Source organism: Aptenodytes patagonicus, chromosome 14, assembly GCF_965638725.1.
Source record: "Aptenodytes patagonicus chromosome 14, bAptPat1.pri.cur, whole genome shotgun sequence".
In the NCBI taxonomy this organism is placed as follows: domain Eukaryota; kingdom Metazoa; phylum Chordata; class Aves; order Sphenisciformes; family Spheniscidae; genus Aptenodytes; species Aptenodytes patagonicus.
The window spans coordinates 205,238-226,513 of NC_134962.1; the positions used below are offsets into that span (position 1 = coordinate 205,238).

Here is a 21,276-nt window from a genome sequence, read left to right on the forward strand (position 1 = left end):
ACCCGTTACAATAATAACCAGTGCCGCTCCTCTGGCTGCCGCCGCCTCTGCCTCTTTCCGCCCTAGCCCCGCCCTGCGCGGCAGCGTCACCGGCGCGGGTCCCGCCCAGCTCAGGCACCGTCTCTCGTCCCCCGTCGCCGACGTCACTCGCGCCCCCGCTTCCCCTCCTAGCGCGCCCCCCCCCCCCCCTCCCCCGGCCCCTCAGCAGCCCTCCCTCCCCCGCCGCGGCCGCCTCAGGGGCACCCCACCTCCCCCCGTCGCGGTAGCGGGGCGCATGGCGGGGGCGGGCGGCGCGGCGCTGGGGCGGGCGGCGCTGCTGGTGCTGCTCTACTACGGCTTCTCCATCGGCATCGTCTTCTACAACAAGTGGCTCATGAAGGTGCGGGGCGGCGGGGTGGCGCGGGGCGGCGGCGGGCGGGCGGCGGCAGTGACGGTGGCTGTCGGTCCCGCAGAGCTTCCCCTTCCCGCTGCTCGCGACCCTGCTGCACCTCCTCCTCATCTTCGGCCTCTCGGCGCTCGCCCGCGCCCTGGCGCGCTGCCGCTCCGGGCGACCGCGGGCGGCGCTCTCCTGGGCCGACTGCCTCCGTTGGGCGGCTCCCGCAGGTACGGCCGGCGCGGAGGACTGGGCGGCGGCGGGGCGGAGGCCCTGCCCGCTGCGGGGGAGGGGAGGGAAGGGGCCGGGCGCGACGTGGGGTCCGCTGGCGGAGCGGAGGAGCGATAGCGGGGCGCGGAGCGGTCGTTCGGGGGTGCCCGCGCCGCTTCGGCCGTCGTGGCGCCCTCTCGGGCCTCTTCCGGAGCCGCGTTTGATTGCGGCTCTCGGGCCGGGGTCCTGGGGTGGTCTTCAGGGCTGGGCGGGCCGCGGCGCCCGGAGCAAGCGGGACGTCTGCCGCCTCCCTTGGAGTAGGCGTGGAGCGGGGGGAGCGGCAAGCATCGCTCCCGCGGGCGCCCAGCACTGCGGGCGTCCCGTGCGTTTCCTTACCAGGTGCAGGGGAGGAGTAGGTGTTACTTAAAGCTTTAGGTTTAGACGTGCTATCTTTATTGGTCATAACAAAAACTAGTTAGAATATGGAGAGGCCACACCGAATGTATTTTTCTGAAGGAGCCACTGGCATGTGAGAACATACAATGAGAATCTTGTATAGTACCTCCATAAATTGTCTCTGCAAGTTATTTTTCTTCTTTAATGTTGGAATCAAGCCATGCGTTTATGTTCTTTCAGGAGTTTTCTCTGGTTGGAACTTGGTCTTTATGATAGAGAAGTTCATCACACATGATACACGAAACTGCTGTAGCTGAGACCAAGGAGTGAAGCTCTTACGCAGAGCACAGAACTCTAGCTACTTCAGCAGTTCTTTGTCTCTGTGTTATCTTGGTTCAGTTGTCATCATACTGTCTCCCACAGAACAGCATCTAGTCTAAGATCTCTGGCAAGGTTTGCAATATCTTACATAACATGTCCTATGGTTTCTTGAAAAATGCTTTCTCCACATCTGTAGCAATACTGCCTTCCAGCATAGCATGCCAGTGCATCAGTAAAACCATTTCCTGTGGTAGGAAGCTTATATACAAGGGAGAATAGACTGTAACAAGAGCTGCTCCAGGATTAAGGGTGCAGGCTGAGAATTGTTGCCAGACTTGCTTCTTCAGGCTTCTTGCAGTAGCCCTCATAGTTACCAGTTACCATGCTCTGATACATTCAAAAAGGACTTTGTGCAAATCTGTGATGGCTTTCATTCACAGGGAGGGCAAGGGTTATTTCTGCACTTTTGCATAGTGTATGTTCAGTGAGCGCAGTGCTGAGCCCAACTTAAATCACAGGGAACAGGACAGAAACATAAAGAGCTGAGGATATCTGAACTACGTTGGTAGTTAACTGAAGAGTTAACCTGAGGAAAATGTGGGGGTTTTTATTGGGTCTGCTCTGCTCTCTATGTTCATGGTCAAGTAGCAGGGTTTTTTTTGGGTTTTTTTAATGTAGTGGAAGATAGTTAACTTCAGGATTTTTTTCTTTGATTCTTTAGCTCTGTCAACTTCCTTGGATATTGGGCTGAGTAACTGGAGCTTCCTATACGTCACTGTCTCCCTGTGAGTACAAACACCATCTTCCCTGGGAGCCCTCTGGTGGGGTTTAGAAAGTGCTCTGTCAGGGTCAGTTTCTTGAATGGGTGTATGGCTTGGTGGGGTTGGCACGCAGGGTCTATGGTGGCTTGGTGGGGTTGGCACGCAGGGTCTATGGTGGCTTGGTGGGGTTGGCATGCAGGGTCTATGGTGGCTTGGTGGTAGCAACGTAGAAGTGGGTGATCTGGTTCCTAATAGTACTTTGCTGGGAAGGACTACATTGGAGGAGACTGACAGTGTGTTTTGGTCCTTACAGCTACACGATGACCAAATCCTCTGCCATTCTCTTCATCCTGCTTTTTTCACTGCTTTTCAAGCTGGAGGAAGTGGTAAGGGTCCCAATCAATGCTTTAGGGAGGGAGAAGGTCAGGCCTAGGGAAATAGGCAGTACATGTACAAGAAACATGTAAGTAGAGGAAGAATGCAATTATGTGGATGTATCTGAAAGAGAGGAGGTGTCTCTTTGTTCAGCTTCAGGAGTCTGTAGTGACTTTGTGTTTGCTCTCATCTAGAGGGTGGCATTGCTGCTGGTGGTTCTGCTCATCGCTGGGGGGCTCTTCATGTTCACCTACAAGTCCACACAGTTCAACGCACAGGGGTTCATGCTGGTGCTGTGTGCCTCTTTCCTTGGGGGTATTCGCTGGACTCTCACGCAGATACTTATGCAGAAGGCTGACCTGGGTATGTAGGGTGTTAGGAAGTGGGTGGTGATGCTGGTAACGGGGAGGAGAATAAGGAGGTGGTAGCCCTTGCTGCAGAAACAAAGCATCTTGTGTAAGGGACAGTGTTTGAAACCTGGGCAGGGGTTAGCTGTTGATGGGTAATGAAGGTGGCTTGGCCTCTGCAGCAGCACAGGCGTGGGCATTACAAATAAGGTGTATGTCTAGGAATGGTACTAATAAAGGCTCTAGGAGCTATGTTATTCCCTGGCTTGTTGCTACCTGGTCTGTTATTGATTCTCCTCTTTCAGGGCTCCAGAACCCCATTGATATCATGTTTCACCTGCAGCCGCTCATGTTCCTGGGGCTCTTCCCACTCTTTGCGGTGTTTGAGGGTGCGTGAGTGAATTAGAGAAAGCAGGGGTAGCTTTATAGAGTGGTTGGGGAGATTGCTTAGCAGTTGTTTGTTTGAGATGATTCACTGAGATAAGTGAACAGCGATGAACTTTACAAAGTAGTTAGAAACCTGGAATTATAAGGACCCAGATATACCTTATGCTGGCAGAACATTAAAGAGTGCATAGGAATAGTGGCCTGCCACACTTGTGGAAGTAAGGGCTATAAAGAACTGGCTCCACATCCTGATATTGGACTGTGAGCAGCCCACCCCCATCTTGTTGTAAGGAGTCCTGGGAGTTGGGAAAGGTACTCTGCTACTCACTGTCTTGTTCCTAGGCCTGCCTTTGTCCATATCAGAGAAGCTCTTCCATTTCCACGAAGCAGGAATGCTGTTCTCTCTGGTAGGGAAGCTGTTCTTGGGTGGAATTCTTGCCTTTGGTCTAGGCTTTTCTGAGTTCCTCTTGGTTTCCAGAACATCTAGCCTCACCCTTTCCATTGCTGGCATTTTTAAGGTAAGGCATGGTTCCTGTACTAATACTAGAAGGCAAGTACTGAGTCATCCCTAATGGGCCTCATGTGGTCAGAACTTCCTTAGAGCCTTAGAAATCATCTCCTGTTATTTTCGTTCTCCTTGCACAGGAGCTTGATGCTTTGCCTTGCAGTCTCTGCAGTGAAGTCCCTTGGTCCCTGACATCAAGGGACAGAGACTAGTGGCTGTTTTATAAACAATACTATTAAGGTCCAAAGTTTGGTGGGATCTGGGATAGACTAAAACACGTGGGCCTCATGAGCAATGGATGGTGCAGGAGGGAGGAGGGGTAAGAAGGGCATGCTCTTGCATCAGACCTGGATATGAACAAACCACTGATTTGAGCTATCTCTTTAACCTAGTTTGGCACATTCTCCCCTCCTTTGAGGAATCCAGCACACACACTTTTGAGCTGAATGGTGACATGTGAAATTTGTCTGATCCAGAAGTCACAGGATTCCCATGTAGCCAAGCTATGCAGTCAGAGGACTTAAAATCCCACATCCCAGTTTAACAGGTCGTTCTGTTTCTAGAAACTGTTTTTAGAACTCTCTGCACATGGAAGAATGTGCTGATGGAAATTAGCAGCCTGGCATCTTGATCTAGGCTTAGGCTGTAAAATGTCTCATGCATATCTCCTCAGGTCCTGCACTGCCACTTGTCATGTTTTTTGTTTCCACAGGAAATCTGCATTTTATTCCTCGCCACACATTTGCTGGGAGACCGCCTCAGTCTTTTGAACTGGCTGGGCTTTGCTGTCTGCCTGTCAGGAATCTCCCTTCATGTCATTCTCAAAGCCATGAATTCCAAAGGTGATTCTGTTTTAAATCCCTTTCTATTTCTCTGTAGGCATTCTTGTAGTGTCACTAGGAGCTGTGTCTATTTCCAGCTCCTTGCCAACACCAGGTTTGATGGGTACTCTAGCGAGTTTGTCACTAAATGGCTGTCTGCATGCAGGTGAAAAAGCACTGAAGCTACACAAAGAGGCCAGCTCCGACCCTGACCTGGAGCTGCTTCTGCGCCACACTGAACATGGTGAGAAGGAGGAAGAGGATGTTGAAACCCCACAACAACACTGACTGAACATGAAACACAAAGCCCCCGCTCTGTTCTTACCAAACCTGCCTGACAGCTATCTAGGAGGAAGGTCCAAGAGCCTCTGTCTGTGACCACTCAAGGAAGAGCCAGGGCCTAGTGAGAAAGTCGTGCTGTTCTACTACAGTGTGGATCTGTAGATGCTACACAAGAAAGAGGCAATACCCCTTTCACAGAGAGCAAACCTGGAAGACGAGCCCTGGTTAAGTGGAAGTAGAACTGTGTGGTGAGACTGGGAAATGCTATAGAAAGCTTATTAGGGAATCGTGAAGGCTGTATATTGAGAGTATAGACCATGAACTGTAGAATGAGCATGGACATTTGTGGACTGCAGGCTGAGTGGTTCAGGGATGATTTAAGAGTTGTTTAGGCTTTGGCTTCAAAAGAGAAGGTAGATACACCTTCCCATACTTTCTTTATGGTTCTACTAAGTAGGAACTCCTATCTTGGTGGGAGCAGATGACTATATATAAATCCGTAGACTTGTCCCAGTGAGAAGGAGCCTTTGAGCCTGGTGACCTCCGTGTTCTGTGTGCATAGTAAGGAGAAAATTAAATGCTGGTATTTGGGAACAATTGAACATAGCCAAATGATGTTGGTTGGAGGAAGGACTGAAGTTGCATGAGTACTTCTGGCCCTACAGGCCAAGGGGAGAGAGAGCAGTATCACAGAAGACCTAGCCTGAGCAATAAGCTTATCAGAAAGTATGTGGGTGTTTGAGGGGGGGATTTTTTGTTTTTTAAATAAACTGTTTTTCTGATTCCCTTTTGTCTGCACATTATGCACCTATGCTTCATTAAGCAGAGGTCATTTGTCTACTGAACTCCTTTCCTTTTAGAGCCACACTGACCTTGCTACTGCATGCCGAACTATTTTTGAGGCCTGGCACACAGAATACTTGCCCATGAACAGGATCCTTGATCTTTAGGGCTAGGGGGATCTTCCTGCAACCTGTCATATTTGTGCCAGCCAAGAGAGCATACTGACTTGTCTGCCTTCATGGGTGAACAAGACACCGTATTGTAAGAAGACTTCTAGTATTGTGGCTTTTTGTAGGAATCTTATGTCTTTGCCCCGTTGGATTGGATCAGTTTGTGCTGCAGCCTTGTCCAGGAAAGGGGAATGGTGCAGAATTTAAGATGTGTCTTTTTCCTTTCTGCTAAGCCACAAGTGGTGTTGGGCAGGTGGCTGTTTTTTTGCATGGCAGAATTTTCACCTCTTTGAAAGTTTTGTTCAGTGCTAGCTTTTGGAGTTTTTGGAGTGGAAATAACTTGAGAGAGCTTCCCAAAGGGATAACAGTGCGATCTTTCTCCTGAGAGGAGCTGGGTATTAAAGAGAACTTCTCATGTTCTGTTTGAGAACCTGAACCATTTTGACTAGACTGTCCCTCTGTTGATCCTGCTTCATAGTTTTCAGATACGAAGTCTTTCTTGATTACTTTAATCAAGAGTATGTCCTGCAAAAAACTGAATCACAGAATCATAGAATACCAGGTCAGAAGGGACCACAAGGATTATCTGGTCCAACCTTTCTTGGCAAAAGCACAGTCTAGACAAGATGGCCCAGCACCCTGTCCAGCTGAATCTTAGAAGTGTCCTATGTTGGGGAATCCACCACTTCCCTGGGGAGATTATTCCAACTGGTTCTGAAGAAGAAAACTTTTGTTAATAATGATCATCTTTAATGATGTTCTAATAGACACTGGTAACTTGCTTCGGAGCAGACAGCAGGTGGTGCAACTACCTCATGTAAAGCTACTGACCAGCAGTTCCAGGCCAGGCTGGCACACCAAGAGATCTTGTGCATTAACTAGGATGCCTGGAGCTGAGAATGGCTTGGTCTGTCCCTAGCTGGATTTTCCAATAGCTGGGACTTGTGATGCTTCCAACAGGATTCACCCTGTTTACCCTACTGATAGGTGTAAACCACAAGCACTAAGTACTCTGTACTTGATGTGGGGCAGTGATGCTTTCTGCACATGATCTGTGTTTAGCAATACCACAGCTGCGCTTTGCATTTCACTTTCCACTCTCCTAGAACTGAACCTCGGGCATCCTTCTGCTGTGTAACTCTCAGACTGGGATTTCAGGTCCCTGTAAATCCAAGGTACAACAAAGTTGTTCACAGGCCAGGATTTGCACCACATATGGTGCTTGAAGATGAAATTTGATTGTGCCAATGTAAGCGCTTGTGAACTGTAGAACCCTGGAGTCTGTTGCTTCACATCTCGTTTCCTCTTTAAGATAGAGGGAATGCCGTAGAACCTCGTGTCCACACTTAGCATTTCTGATCTAGACACAACTTTTTGGCGACAGATAGGAGGACACTGTCATTCACTCCAGTGAAGTGTGCTCAGAACAACTTTTGGAACAAGCAGTTAGTTCTGCACCTTTCCTGGAAGGTTGCCAGCTGCTTGCTTCCAGCGAGGCTAGGTAGATGTCTGTTTCCTTGTTCAGTAAAATTTTGTTCTTTTCAGAGATAAAGATAAGAGAAACCTGGAAATAAGAACATAAAAGTGTCTACTGCTTCATGATTTTGCCACAGCATATGGTACAGGTCAGTCCAGTTTGCTTGTGAAACTGGCATCATTCATCTGTCTTGGAAAGAATCCTATTCTAATTCCTTCTAGTATCCAGATAGGAATGGCAGAGGATCTCTGTCCTATTCCTGCCCATGAATTTAAAAAGCCCTTATGCAGACCTTGGTGATAATTAATACTTAATTTCTTCTTGAGATTCAGTGGAGGAAGAAGTTTTCTCCCAAGCCTCATAAATCCAGGTAGGGATCTTGTGGTGCAAGGAGGTTCATGGTAGGGCATGTTCTGCAGGTGCTTCTGTGACCACACAGCAAGGAGGCCCTAATCCAGCTCATGCTGAAGTACTGCTGCTGCTTTTCTGGGTCTGCAGAGCTAGGAAGGGAAAGGTTTTTCACTCAATGGCAGGTTGGGACTTGCTGAAGGATTCCTGCCTGGGACTCTAATTCACAAGGTCCTCTGCTTCTGGGAAAGCACTGCTGTTTTACAGTCTTTATATGACTTTTCCCTGTGCAGTTCTCTCTGCAGGAACCTCACTGGGGTAGAGTTGACTATGCTATGACTGCTTGTGTGCATAACAGGCAGGATCCATATTTTTGCCACTCCTCTCTCCCTTCATCCTTCCAACACTTGACTTAATACGTCCCAGCTTCTTTTAGAAGTAGCCCAGGAATGCTTCTTAGCTCCCAGTAAGCACCCAGTAGCTCCTGTGGGACCTCTTCTTTAAAATGTCTAGTCTGGCAGGACTGCTGGCAGCAGCAGTGCTGTCACCAATCTGAAGGCTTTACCTGGGACTCTGCCTTTATCCCCAAAATGCAATCTGAAGGTCAGGACTAGAGCAGACCCGGTATCAAACAAATCAAATGTTAATTAGACTGTGTGTAAATGTGGTTCTTTCTGACCAAGCACCTACTGTGTCCTGGACCGAAGAAATGACATGGCTGAACAGCTAGCTGTGTCACCAATATCCCTCTTACTCCTGATGCAATATGTGTAAAATGAAGGTGCTACAGCACCCTAGCAGATACCAATAGTCATGCTTAATACTTCTGCTCGGCATGGTAGATGCTTCTGCACAGGCTTATGGAGCAGAGGTGACAGGACTTGGGAATCCCAGGAGAGAGAATGCTCTAAGGGTTTCCGAAAACTGCAGTGATGCTTCCCATCTTCTCAATTCCACCTTTTACTTTATCTTTTCAGAGCTTAAGAGCTTAAGAGCTTGCAGGGACAGGGACTTTGGGTCATTGCCTTTGCACTTAGAGTCAGGATTTTAAATTATGATGTGCTTGTTGTGGTTTAACCTCAGCCGGCAACTGAGCACCACGCAGCCACTCGCTCACTCCCTCCCCCCACCCCAGTGGGATGGGGGAGAGAATCTGAAGAGTAAAACTGAGAAAATTCGTGGGTTGAGATAAAAACAGTTTAATAATTGAAATAAAATAAAAACAGTAATAATAATAAGAATATACAAAGCAAGTGATGCATGATGCAATTGCTCACCACCTGCCGACCGATGCTCAGCCAGTCCCTGAGCAGCGGCCCCCCCGGCCAGCTTTCCCCCAGTTTATGTACTGAGCATGACATCACATGGTATGGAATGTCCCTTTGGCCAGTTTGGGTCAGCTGTCCTGGCTGTGCCCCCTCCCAGCTTCTTGTGCACCTCCAGCCTTCTCCATTGGTAGAGCATGGGAATTTTTTTATTCCTGAGGATTGTTTTCTGCATTCTTTTCATAAAAAGAAAGGAGAGAGAACATACACTGGCAATCTGATCTCCCTATTGTAGATGATTTAGGGGAAGAAAAATAGCAACTAGATCTCTGTATTGATGGATGTTTTAGCTTTTGTGGGGTATGTTTGTAAATTAGTGGTGCTGGGTACCAGGTTAATTGCTAGACGTAGGTGATGAGTTCAATAGCAGATGTTCAGGAATGTAGAAAGGATGGATAGTAGTCTGCATCAAATACCTCACGGTAAACTTCTCAGGCTGTAAGGGATACCATATGAGGAACTAGCAGTGAAGAGCTGTTCCTGCGAAACTGGCCGAGATACAAAACTTAGAATCAGCATATCCAAAGGATGTTTACACTCTGAATAACTGTTGTGTTTGGAAAATCTGGGGACAGATAGCCTGATGGGGAACCTGAAGAAGTTACGCTTTCCTGCATACCTGTGGGAGATTAATTTACTGTGTACATGGCTTTTCTACTGCTTTGAAAGTCCTTTTTTGTCTCTTTTATGCTAGAACTACTCCTACCATTCAGATGAAATGGCACGTTGATTTAATAACATCATTTGGGATAGCATGTTCCCTGCTGGCCAAAGCTCCAGAATGTTAGAATCACACGGTCTAGATTCAGTCAGGCTTGCTAGAATAAGGTGGGAAGGGGCAGCTGTTTCACAGCATCTTCAGGACTCATTTGTGGCATGGAAAAATTTGCATGATAACTCATCAGAGAGAGAAGGCACAAGCCCCTGGATGGGCATAATTGGAAAATGCAATTTCTTCTTGAGCCCTGATAGTTTTGGGAGTCTTCTAGTGCTAGGAGTCTTCAAGTCACCTTGCATATGATTTAGCCACTGAATCTCTGTTCCTTTAGCTTCTACTTGAACAGCTACATCAAGAATTGTATGACAAGCAGAGGTCCATCTGTGTACTAGCCTTGAGTCAAGTCTCTGTGAGGTGAAGGCTCATGGGCCAGCCCCAGCGTGCTACAAAGAGGTGAGAATAGACACTGGTAACCCTTCAGCACCTCATTCCACAAGTGACCAAAGCAGGAATGCTAACAAAACCATGTGCCCAGCAGGAATGCTTAAACGTATGTGCCCAGTTATGCATTAAAGACATGGTCCTGCCCTTTGGTTGAAGACAGGATCTTCTTGGAGACCTATCGGGAACCATGCAGCTTGACCAATTTTGAGGGTCTACTGAGGCCTCTCTGCTGCAGCTGGGGGTTCTTTTAGCATCTGTGCATCAGCGTGTTCGTCTGAGCAGCAGTCCTGGATCTAAATTGCTTTCTGTAGCCTGGAGCATTCCTGCTGAGATCTATGTGCGCCTACCTTCAGGGTGCTGTCATGCGCTCCCAGCCATGTGTGCAGGGGTAGCTGTAGACCTGTAATTTAAGAATGGAAATGCACCTCCTTCACTGGAGTTTCAGAGCTCCAGCATAGAATTTTTAATTTAAAAACAGTGTAGTGTTGGGTATAAATGTCATTGCTGCAGGTGCCTGACTGGGGTTAGCAAACAATAAGCAGTGAGCAGCTCTGCTTAAGTCTCTTCGTCTTCCTGCCATTAACTGACCAAACGGGGTCTTTTGCACTCTAAACTGTTGTTGAGTGCTTGGTGTTGCCTGGGAAACGTAGAAGGAAAATGGAAGGATCCTATTGTTTGTGGGTTTATCTTGCTTTTGTAACAGCTTCTGGTGAGAGCCTAAACTTTGCAAGGGAGGGAGCACAGTGTGTATATTCCTCACTCCCCACACCCCCTGTGCCAGTGTTGCTGTTCTTGGTCCAAGATCTGCTTGCTCTGCTTTTTTTCACCCACATCCACTGTCTCTGTCTGCTCTGTGTCACTCCTTCAGCACTGGCATGAGCACCATGATGGAGGATGGGCAAATCCTGTGATTTGTAGTGAGTGGAACTTGCCACTCTCAGTGACCCGAGAGCAGTTCTCCATCACAAATTTCCAGGTTCTGATTAGAGGAGATGCAGAGGTGAGGCATAGAGATGACAAAATGGGGAAGCAGTGTTGGTACTTTGGGGAAATGGACAAAGATTGACTTTAAAGCAGTGAGGCGCAGCCGTTCTGTTGGCCAGAGCTGTCTTTCTCAGCTCCCTTCCCCAATCCATTGTACCTCTGAGCCTTCCAGAAGCACTTCCATTCCCTACATTTGGAAAAGCAACAAGTTAGGGATAGAGTGTCTGTGATGAATGCTTTCCTATCACTTTTTGACCTTCCCTGCTGCTTGTTCCACTCTGCTTTTACTTTCACTGACTGCTGTGTCTGCAAGGCTCCTCTGTACTCCAGAGCTTCACCAGGCCTCGGCTATGTTGGCTCTGAGGCTCACCTGGTGAGGACTTCTAGTGGAGAGTGTCATATGGCGCAGGGCAGAACACTGTTGTTGGCTGCTTTAGTATTCACTCTCAGCAAGAAATGTTTTAGAAACAAAGTGGAAGCACTGGCTGTATGGAGAGCTGCAGGAGAGCCCATTTGAATCCACCATGAAGCTGATACGGATGCTCTTCCGTTTGAAGGGCCTGATGCTCTCCTGAGTGCCCTCTTCCTGGGACTCTGGCTCCCTGAGAGCCTGAGAAGTCTTGGTACTCCAGCTCTGCCCTGGAGCTCTCAGAGCAAATCTTGATTGCTGGTTAAGTTTACCTGATTTTGCAGGCTCAGCTAGTGCAAGCAGTGACTTTAGTGTAGGGGATCAGTGAGCAAAGTAAAAAGGCTTTGGCAGGGGCCCATGCAGGAACTGGCAAGAAGGAAGGGGTAAAAGCTTTGTGATTCTTTGGGAAAATGGCAGTGTTCCTCTCAAGGCAACTCCACTGGGGCATGGTGCGGGGCTCCTTTCTGTCCATGTATTCCCTGGCTCCCCTCCCCAGAAGCCTCAGGGGTTGAGGGTATGGGTCCTAGGTGAGAGCTCACTACCTACCTCCTAGGGTCAATTCCTGGAATAGGTCTTTAAAGGAAGTTGGTGGGCCTCATCCTCACTTTAGCTTGAAGGCAGGACTACAATTTCAGCAGAGTCACCCTGCACCTGGATGTGGTCTCGCTCAGGAGCAGGACTAGGGTGTGCTGGGTGGCTTCTAGGGAATATGGCAGAGTTGTGGGCAAGCTCAGGAGGGGTGGGGTGGGATGGGACTGTATGCTGGTGCAGGCTAGTGCAGCAGAGTGTTAAAGCAGCAGCACAGCTTGTCTGTTGAACACTGTCCATCTCACTTGAATGGGCACTAACGTTTAATGAAAGGAAGAAAGAACCCCTGCCCACCCTCTTTCATATAAGGAAAAAACCCTACTGTGCATTGAAAATGCCAGAAACAGAAAAAGAGGCAAGGATGAAGGACTTAAAGGAGGAGACAGGAGTGCTGCAAGCAGTGGCACAAAGAAAATGAGAGGGCACAATCTTGTAGTGATAGCAGTGAAGTGCAGACTCTAGGCATGAAGAGGTAGGGTTGGAGTCTACTGAGGAGACAGGATGGTAGTAGGGAGTGGGAGCTGGGAGTACCAGTAGGATCCTGTTTGCCTCTGGAAATAAGCCTGGGTGGCTGTGCAGCTCTTTGGCCTTGTACAGAGGTAGTCAAGGCCTCTTGTCGTTGCTGAAGCTGTTTCAGACTTGGATCGATGCAGTGGGCTTGGGATTGGAAACACTGGGTAAACCTAGCCCTGTGTGCAGGCACAGGGCTGTGAGGTCTCCTGCCTTTAAGAGGTCCCTTTGCCTGTGCCACAGAGTGGTCTCTGCAGTCTTCTGAGAGGAGTGATGAAGCTCATTGGTCGTGCAGACTGTTTTCTGATGAGCCCCAAGTCAGGGGCCGCTTTAGGGAATGGGAGAGGTAGTCTTCTGTACAGTCAATCATTGCGTGACACAGTTTGGTTCTGCCCCGCTTCCTGAAAGGAAGAGTGTGAAGGCTGAACATGCTGGAACCACTCCTGAGTACTGCAGTGTTGGGGAGACCTGCATGTGCATGCAGCAGCACAGACACACGAACCCCTTTGCTGGGGAGAGCACACACACCTAAGTTCATACTGTGCAAGCCTTCCCCCGTCTGTGTGGGCCCACGTGCATGCACTGACACACAGCCATACACAGGAAATAGAGGACTGTGACTGAATATTGATGGTGTTTGAACTAGTTAACTGGCGGAAGCAAAGCTGAATGAATTTCAGAGGTGCTGCACTCCTTCCGCAAACTCTGTTCTTGCCTGTAAGACCAGGTGTTTACAGTGTGCTGATTTTGCCCCCCTACCCATTCCCCTGGGAGACCTCTTCGTTTGAAGAACAGATGCTTGGCTTCCTGCTGAAATTTCAATACAGTAAACATCCTGAGTGCAAGGAGAAAGTGTCCCTGCAAACCCTTCTGCGCTCCTCCAGTGCTCTGCCCAGCAGACAAGGTATCATCAGCAAGCTTACTGTGGGAAAGCCAGCCTGGCTCCAAAACACACAGGAGTAGCAAGGCAGAGCAGCAACACACGGCCTGGTGCCCAGCAGTAGGGCTGCCTCAAGCTGTGCTTCATTTCTTGTTTCAGCTGAGTATCTCTGTAGTTTTCATTACGTCGTGGTTTGTGGTTGGTGCTTAGTGAGGTGGTGAAAGGGGAGCTCGGGGTGCAGATGGCTGGAAGGCTGGTTACCACCCCACCTAGGGCTGTAAAGGGCTCACGTTCGTCTGCAATCTTTGCAGTGGCAAATAATTGCCCTTAACTCTATACCCCTGCTTCTGCACTAAGGCTCTTTTTTTTTTTTCATCATTGGGGTATGCAGGTTTTGATGTTCACAGCCTTGGGCCTCTGCAGTCCAAGGAAGTTGAAAGAACCTTTGCTCCTAGTCTGCACCCTGTGCTTGGAAATAACTCACTTTTCTGGAGTCATGCTAACCTGAGAGGTTTTGTGCCCTGCAGTTGCTTGGGGAGTCATATTTTGGGGGGTGAACTGTTTGTTTTGCTTTGCATTGGGAAAGGTAATGCAGCCAAAACTGAGCTGCGTCTGGGACTCAGGAGAGTGGTGGTGTTTGTGGTGGTATTTCCTGCTAAGGGACCAGCTGTGCTGAGTGCAGTTAAGCCTCCTGTAAGGAGTGTGCTCTTCCAACAGGACAGGTAGCTGTGCCACTCACCTCCGTTCTCCCAAAAGGTCTTCTTGTTGCCAGGAGCCAAGGATGTCTGAATGCCTGGCTGGGCCTTTGTTGCCAGCCTGGCCTCCCAGGGGAGCAGTCTGTACCTGCCCTTCGTCTGGACCTTGCCAGGAGCAGAGGCTGCTGCCAGCTTCTGGCTGCTTGCCCAGTGAAAAGTAGCAGAATTGACCATGTGATTGTTAATGAAAATCACAAGCAGGAAGATGCAGCCAAGCCCTGTAATTGCACTAATTGGAGCCATTGTCATGAATGTGCTAAGAGCCGCTCTCCTGGTCTCAGCCTAGTAATTCTTCTAACTTCATGTTTCAGCACCTCCTCCACCACCCTGCACAAGGCAGACCCACCTGCCATGTGGACATAATTCACTGTATAAAGGGAGTGGGAAGGTGGTGTGTCCCTTGTCCTGTGGAGCTGCTGCTTTGTTTCTAGATGTTGAAGGTCTTCAGTGGAACTCCCCAGGGAGAATGAAGTGGAGCTGATGCCAGGTGTTGGAGACTGCGTGCTGCACAGCACTTTGCTTGCAGCCTTGAATTCTCCCTCTGTGTCAGAAGGCAAGATGGACCAGCCTTGGGCAAGCAGGAGCTTCCTGGACTCTGAAAGTATGGAGTGGGGAAGCAAGTGTTCAGCTGCCCTGAATGGCAGGGTCTGGGGGGGCAGGAAAGTGTGTTGGGAGGGGACCGTGTAGCTGATTCAGGCTGCTGACATTTTGCCTCATCCTGCCCTGTGAGTTTGAAGCTAAGAGATTCTTTCTCGTCCTATGTTGAGTTAGAGATCACAGGATAATTCAGGTGGGAAGGGACCTCAGCAGTTCTCTACGCAGGCAGGGTCAACTATGAGATCAGACCAGGTTGCTCAGGACTTCATCCAGGCAGGTCTTGATAACCTCCAAGGTGGAAGACTGCGTAGCCTCTCTGGACCCCTGCTTCAATGCTTGACTGTCCTCATGAGGAAGAGGTTTTTCCTTATCTAGTCTGAACATGTCTTTATAGTTACGCCCATTGTCTCTCATCCTCCCAGCACCACTGATAAGAGCCTGGCTCTGTCTTCTCAAATAAGGTACTGACAGATTGCTATGAGGTCCCCCTGAAATCATTTCTTCTCCAAGCTGAACAAGTCTCCCTCCTTCTGTCTTTCCTTACAGGGCAAGTGCTTCAAGCCCTGAGTACCTTGGTGGTCCTTTACTGAACTACCACTAATTTGTCCATGTCTTTCCTGTATTGGGGGTGGAAACTGCGTGCAGTATTACTTCATGGGGACTAACAAGTACTGGTATAAAGGGATAGTCACTTCCCTTGATCTACTGGCTGTGTTCCTCTAATACAGTGTAGGATGCTCCTCGCTGCCTTTACTGCCAGTGCACACAATGTTCAATGTGCTGTCTTACCAAGATGCCCAGGTTCTTTTCAGATGAAGAGTGGGAGTGCCAAGGGTGGTCCTGGAGGCACTTGGGCAGAGCCCTAGGGTGCCCCAGTACATGTTTCAGTCTACTGCCTTGGCACAAACACTGCAGGGGTGTTTCCCCCAGAGGAGGAACTGCAGCCTGCTCGTGAACCTTCAGTGATACCATCCAAGCCCCAAGTGCTGGAGTTTGGTAACCACAGAGAGTCTCAGCTTTGAGGTAGGTCAGGAATGAAGATCCTGGGCTCTAGAAACCAGGTTGTGGGGAAAAACAGGGACTGGAGATCCCAATGATCTTGAAGGCTTTAAGTCCCCTAGGGAGGACAGAAAATGGGCATGGTTTTAGAAAATTCATGCAGTTTTGGAGGATTTGACTTGCAATTTTTGGTAAGTTAGGGCTGGCGACATTGGAGCCAGGACTGAAACAGGAGGGCTTGGCTGCAAGACCATACAGTGCACTGCTCTGTCACTGTGCTAACAGGGCTGATGGTTGGTTGTCCAGACTGTGAGACAGGCGCAGGCTGGTCTTGCTAGTAAGCTTTGCAGGCAAGGACTGCTCCCAAGTTTTGGGTTTTGTACAGGTCCTGAACCTCTTCTTAGCCTCTGCATATCCTATGGAGATAGATACTGCTTCTGCCCAGCACTCTCTCTGCCAGAGTAATTTCCTGTGGGAGAATGAATTCTGCAAACCCAACATAACTTCTTCCCTGGGACACAGGTCTTTTGGCTTCCTTCTGACGCTGCTAAAGTTCTCCCCACATGCCCCGTCTCGCCCTGGCCACCTGTCCTTAACCTGCCAGTGCCTCCCTCAGTGGTTGCAGCATCTGACCCCATATCTGCAGGGTGGGGTTGGATTCCTCTTGTAGCTCTGATACTCCTGTACATTTGTTCTCTTTGATTCATTCGGCAGCCTCACTCTTCCAGTCATACTTGGATCAGAGGCTGCAGCTGCACTCCCCAGCCAGTGGTGCAGCCAGGGGAGGCAATTATGCACTGGCAGTCAGATGGACTTTGGTGTGGGCAGTAGGGACAGTGCAATGAGAAAAGAGCATATGTGGGGAGAGGACTTGGGGGAATATTCTTGATATCTCTCCTTGCACCAGCCTCACAGGAAGGGAGGCATTGCTACAGCCAGGGGTGACCCTGGCCAAGCCAGCAGCCATCCTATGTAGTAGTGCTGCCTGTTGTGGGTTTGGGCAGAGGCAGGCCCAAACTGGGAAGCACTGACGTTCCTGGGTCTGTCCCCAGGTGCCAGGTGAGACCAGTGGCTGCTAGTAAACCTGGGATGCCTGCGGTTGTTCCTGCTGCAGTCCAGTCACATGGGGACATCGTGCAGAGAAGCTCCCTGTTTCTTGCAGGCATCAAGGATGCCTCCTTACGCAGTACTGTCTGTAGTTTGTGCCTGCAGTTTCATAGATTTTTAAGGCCTGAAGTGACCATGCATTTATCTAAGGCCCCTGTGTAACTCCAAGAAAGAAATACTATTATTCTGTTTTTCCTGTAATGAACCCAGTGTCTCTCAGCTGATGTATCTTCCATGACAGGGTGGAGGATGCGAGAAGGCAGAGCAGATGGCACTTCTCAGGTAGCATGGCCCAGTGCCGTGTTTCCTATTTACACTTTGCTTGACTACAGGCTCCAGCCTCCTTTATTAACAAAGCTAAAGAGCTCTTTCACACAAAGTGTTTTTTCTGTGTGAAGTGCTTATAATCCAATAACTTCTCAGGCTCCCTTTTTGGTGAGATAACAGACTGAACTCTTTCATTCTGTCACTGGCAAGTGTTTTCTCCAGCCTCCAAACCACATTTGTAATTATTCTGCGCATCCTCCATTTTTTCAAAATCCTTTTAGAGATGTGGGCACCATATTTGACTCGCAGCGCTGTGCAGGGAGGAACCTTGCCAGCCTGCTCTCACTCGTTGCTCCCCATCCATGTCTCTGAGCTTGCTACCCGCACATCCCCTACTGAGGGTGTACAGGAGGCAAAGGGTGCTCTGTGTAGAGCAAAAAGGACTCTGATGTGGTCCCATGAAAGACTTAATTTCCCCTCTACTTGATGCTGGCCAAGGTGGGTCAACCCTCTTGTCATCACCCACTGAGTTTCTCCCAAGGCACTGTCCCTCCAGGTCAGCAGTTACTGGAGGATAAAAGACCAAGGATTTATGAAAGGCAGGTCCTGCTTGACTAACCTGATCTCCTATGACAAGGTGACCTGCTTAGTGAATGAGGGAATGGCTGTAGATGTTGTCTATCTAAACTTTAATAAAGCCTTTGACACCGTTTCCCACAGCATTCTCCTGGAGAAACTGCTCATGGCTTGGACGGGCATACTCTTCGCTGGGTAAAAAACTGGCTGTATGCCTGGGCCCAAAGAGTTGTGGTAAATGGAGTTAAATCCAATTGGTGGCCAGTCACAAGTGGTGTTCCCCAGGGCTCAGTATCGGGGCCAGTTCTGTTTAATATCTTTATCAATGATCTGGACGAGGGGATCGAGTGCACCCTCAGTTTGCAGATGACACCAAGTTGAGCGGGAGTGTTGATCTGCTCGAGGGCAGGAAGGCTCTGCAGAGGGACCTGGACAGGCTGGATCGATGGGCCGAGGCCAACTGTATGAGATTTAACAAGGCCAAGTGCCGCGTCCTGCACTTGGGTCACAACAACCCCATGCAACACTACAGGCTTGGGGAAGAGTTTGCTGGAAAGCTGCCTGTCGGAAAAGGACCTGGGGGTATTGCTCAACAGCCGGCTGAATATGAGCCAGCAGTGTGGCCAAGAAGGCCAATGGCATCCTGGCTTGTATCAGCAATAGTGTGGCCAGCAGGACTAAGGAAGTGATGGTGCCCCTGTACTCGGCACTGGTGAGGCCGCACCTCGAATACTGTGTTCAGTTTTGGGCCCCTCACTACAAGAAAAACATTGAGGTGCTGGAGCACATCCAAAGAAGGGCAATGAAGCTGGTGAAAGGTCTAGAGAACGAGTCCTATGAGGAGCAGCTGAGGGAACTGGGGTTGTTTACCCTGGAGAAGAGGAGGCTGAGGGGAGACCTTATCACTCTCTACAACCACCTGAAAGGAGGTTGTAGCGAGGTGGAGGTTGGTCTCTTCTCCCAAGTAACAAGTGATAGGACGAGAGGAAATGGCCTCAAGTTGCGCCAGGGGACGTTTAGATCGGATATTAGGAAAACTTTCTTTACCGAGAGGGTTGTCAAGCATTGGAACAGGCTGCCCAGGGAAGTGGTGGAGTCACTGGAGGTATTTAAAAGATGTGTAGATGTGGTGCTTAGGGACATGGTTTAGTGGTGGTCTTGGCAGTGCTAGGTTAACAGTTGGACTTGATCTTAAAGGTCTTTTCCAACCTAAACGATTCTATGATTACCCTTCTTTGCAGCAAGGGCACATTGCTAGCTCACATGAATATGCAGGGGGTATGCAGCTAGAGGGCATGAGTGCAAGAACTTGCCCTGTCTAGCACTGCAAGACGGTTTGCGGGGGCACAGAGCTGTCCTACAAGACCCACACAAGCATAAGTAGCCCCACCATCTCATCTTTTGCTTTCCAGCCTAGCAGAGCTGGGTAATTGCTTTATCTATCAGAGCTCCTTGCATTAACAGGCAGTAATTGGCACCTGTGTTAAAGAGCCTGGTTTCAATTACTGCTGAATGCAGCTCAAACTCCAGAGCTGGGAGATTACATGGGGGAGGAGCGGTAATGCTCATGTTTACTCTCTGTCTTTCCACCAGGTGTTCCTCTTCCCCCAGGGATGAAGCATTTTTTGCATTTCTTGCTCGTGCCTTGAATCTGCAAAACCACCAGCAAGGGCTGCATAGGAAGCAGAACTGTGTGCCTCTCAGGAGCACAGAGAGCAGGCATACCTGGCTCAACTCTATTCTTCCTCACATGGATGTTTCTTACAGAAGCCTCTACTACAAATCCTACACTGAATGGTGCGGTAGCAAGGTGTGGGCATGAATTGGTCTTTGTAGATGGTGGTGTTCCCCCAGCCCCATGCAATAACAATCCTGGGAGCTTTCCCAGACTCTCCCCTCAGCTATACATCTCTCTGGCTTCCACTGCATCAGCACTCCCCTCTGCGCTGGGCCCAGCCCCCTTCTGCTGCCATTCATCATTTCTGATCCAATATATTACAGTACCGTTAAAATGCACAGGGAATTGTTTTCTGTATTTTACAGCCATGAGCCCTTAAATTTCCATTTGTTTAGTGGGTGATGAATGTACAGTTCTGGTTGGTGCTAGAGCCATGCGGAGAGGTGAGAGAGCTCTGACTACAGAGCGACTAGTGCTCCCTCCCGCAAGCTTTGCACCAGGGACCTTATCAGTTTGAGTGGCAACAGCTGTCCAGGGCTCCCCTTTCCAACAAAACTCCCTGGTTCAGTTCATAACAGGGGTCAAGGGAGGGGTTTAGAGGGGGCTAAATCAGAACATTCGGGCTTTATTCCTGCCCTGTGGGGAGAGTTCTATGTCTGATGTCTGGGAGGGGGGAGGAGCTGCTGTGTGGGATGCCAGGGCAATCAGTTGTGCTACAGAAGCAGGGCTGGGAGTCTCAGGCCCTTCAGCTGCCTGAAGGACTGATTAAGATGGTGGGTAGGAGCCCTAACATCAGGAAACAGGGATAAATGGAGATCCTCAGCACAGAGTGAGGGCAGTGGAATGAGGAAGAGGGCTGGGATGGGTGGCGGAAGCGCAGAGGGCTGGCTACAGGTATCTGGGGAAAGACTGTGCTGGCATCAAAGGAATGCTGTAGCTTAGTGGCGTCCCAGTGGTGGGACAAGTCCTGCTTGATGCTGGAAGTTAGGTGGCTCTTGTAAGATAGCTATTGCTAATAGCGAGGTCCAGGACTGCTGGGAACAGGCACCAACCATCCTTGGGGAGGCTGGCCCTGAGCAACCCCAGCATACAGCGATGGGGGAAGACACAACATGTTTGAGATGGCAGCTGTTGCCCAGTGCTGAGAACGGCCCTCCTGAAGACAGTGAGGTTATTTACCACTGATCTGTATGTGTTTCTGTGCCAGTCGGTCCCTCTTCAGCCAATGCACTCTTTGCTGCATCTGTGCTGCTTTTGCCTTTCTTTTCGCCAGTAACCTGGAGGCAAAGGCTTCACCTGCACCACAATGCTTAAATGGTGGCGATGTGGGGCACATGGTGGGCATGTGGGGGGCATGGCCATCACTGCATAGTTTGCTTCCTTCTTTCTCTTTGTGCCTGTGTTCTTGCAAATGTAGTTTTAAGTCAGTCTTGCAGCACTTTGGACCTGTCTAATGGTTTTAACACTGGATGTAAGCTTTGCTGCATGACTTTAGTCCCACAGTTGAGTCTCAGAGTCCTGCCCTGAGCAATAATAAATTCCTGATCTAAGCTGCTCTGCCTGCACTGCTGATGCATTTCAGTTTTTCCCCTCTTCCCTGTCTCTTCAGGCTGCAGGCCACTGGGAAAAGCCTGTGAGAGGCCCCCAGCTCTGTTCTCCTGCTCCGGGGCACAGTGTAGCAGCCATTCTGCTGCCCTGTACCTCCAGTGCTTGCATTAAGTGGCAGGAGTAGGCACAGAAGGAGTTAAACAGTGCTGGAAAAATTGGTATTTAATCCATTGCTGTCCCTTCTAGCAAACCTAGATGGGAAAATGCCTCCCTGTTGGAAATAGTGCCTCTCGGAAATGGAAATGCAGGATGGCTGGGGATTAGGGTGCCTATCG

General features: G+C 49.5%; 1 protein-coding gene across 12 annotated transcripts in view; it reads left to right on the top strand.

Annotated features, from left to right (window-relative positions):
- The first annotated feature begins 247 nt into the window (after positions 1-247).
- SLC35H1 (solute carrier family 35 member H1) overlaps positions 248-21,276 on the top strand; it is a 39,954-nt gene continuing 18,925 nt past the window's right edge. For 5 of the 12 annotated variants that reach the window (XR_012996514.1, XR_012996515.1, XM_076352323.1 and 2 more), the window contains exons 1-8: positions 248-379; positions 453-603; positions 2,022-2,085; positions 2,375-2,447; positions 2,631-2,799; positions 3,089-3,172; positions 4,388-4,517; positions 19,309-19,525. Coding sequence is in view for 10 of the 12 variants with exons in the window: in XM_076352323.1 (XP_076208438.1) it covers positions 275-379; positions 453-603; positions 2,022-2,085; positions 2,375-2,447; positions 2,631-2,799; positions 3,089-3,172; positions 4,388-4,517; positions 19,309-19,525 (993 nt within the window). In the remaining 2 variants the exon portion in view is untranslated. Of the gene's footprint in view, positions 380-452; positions 604-2,021; positions 2,086-2,374; positions 2,448-2,630; positions 2,800-3,088; positions 3,173-3,512; positions 3,689-4,387; positions 4,518-4,662; positions 5,566-9,930; positions 9,955-19,308; positions 19,526-21,276 lie in introns of those variants that run through there. The other 7 variants (XM_076352327.1, XM_076352330.1, XM_076352326.1 and 4 more) reach the window with 7 other exon arrangements.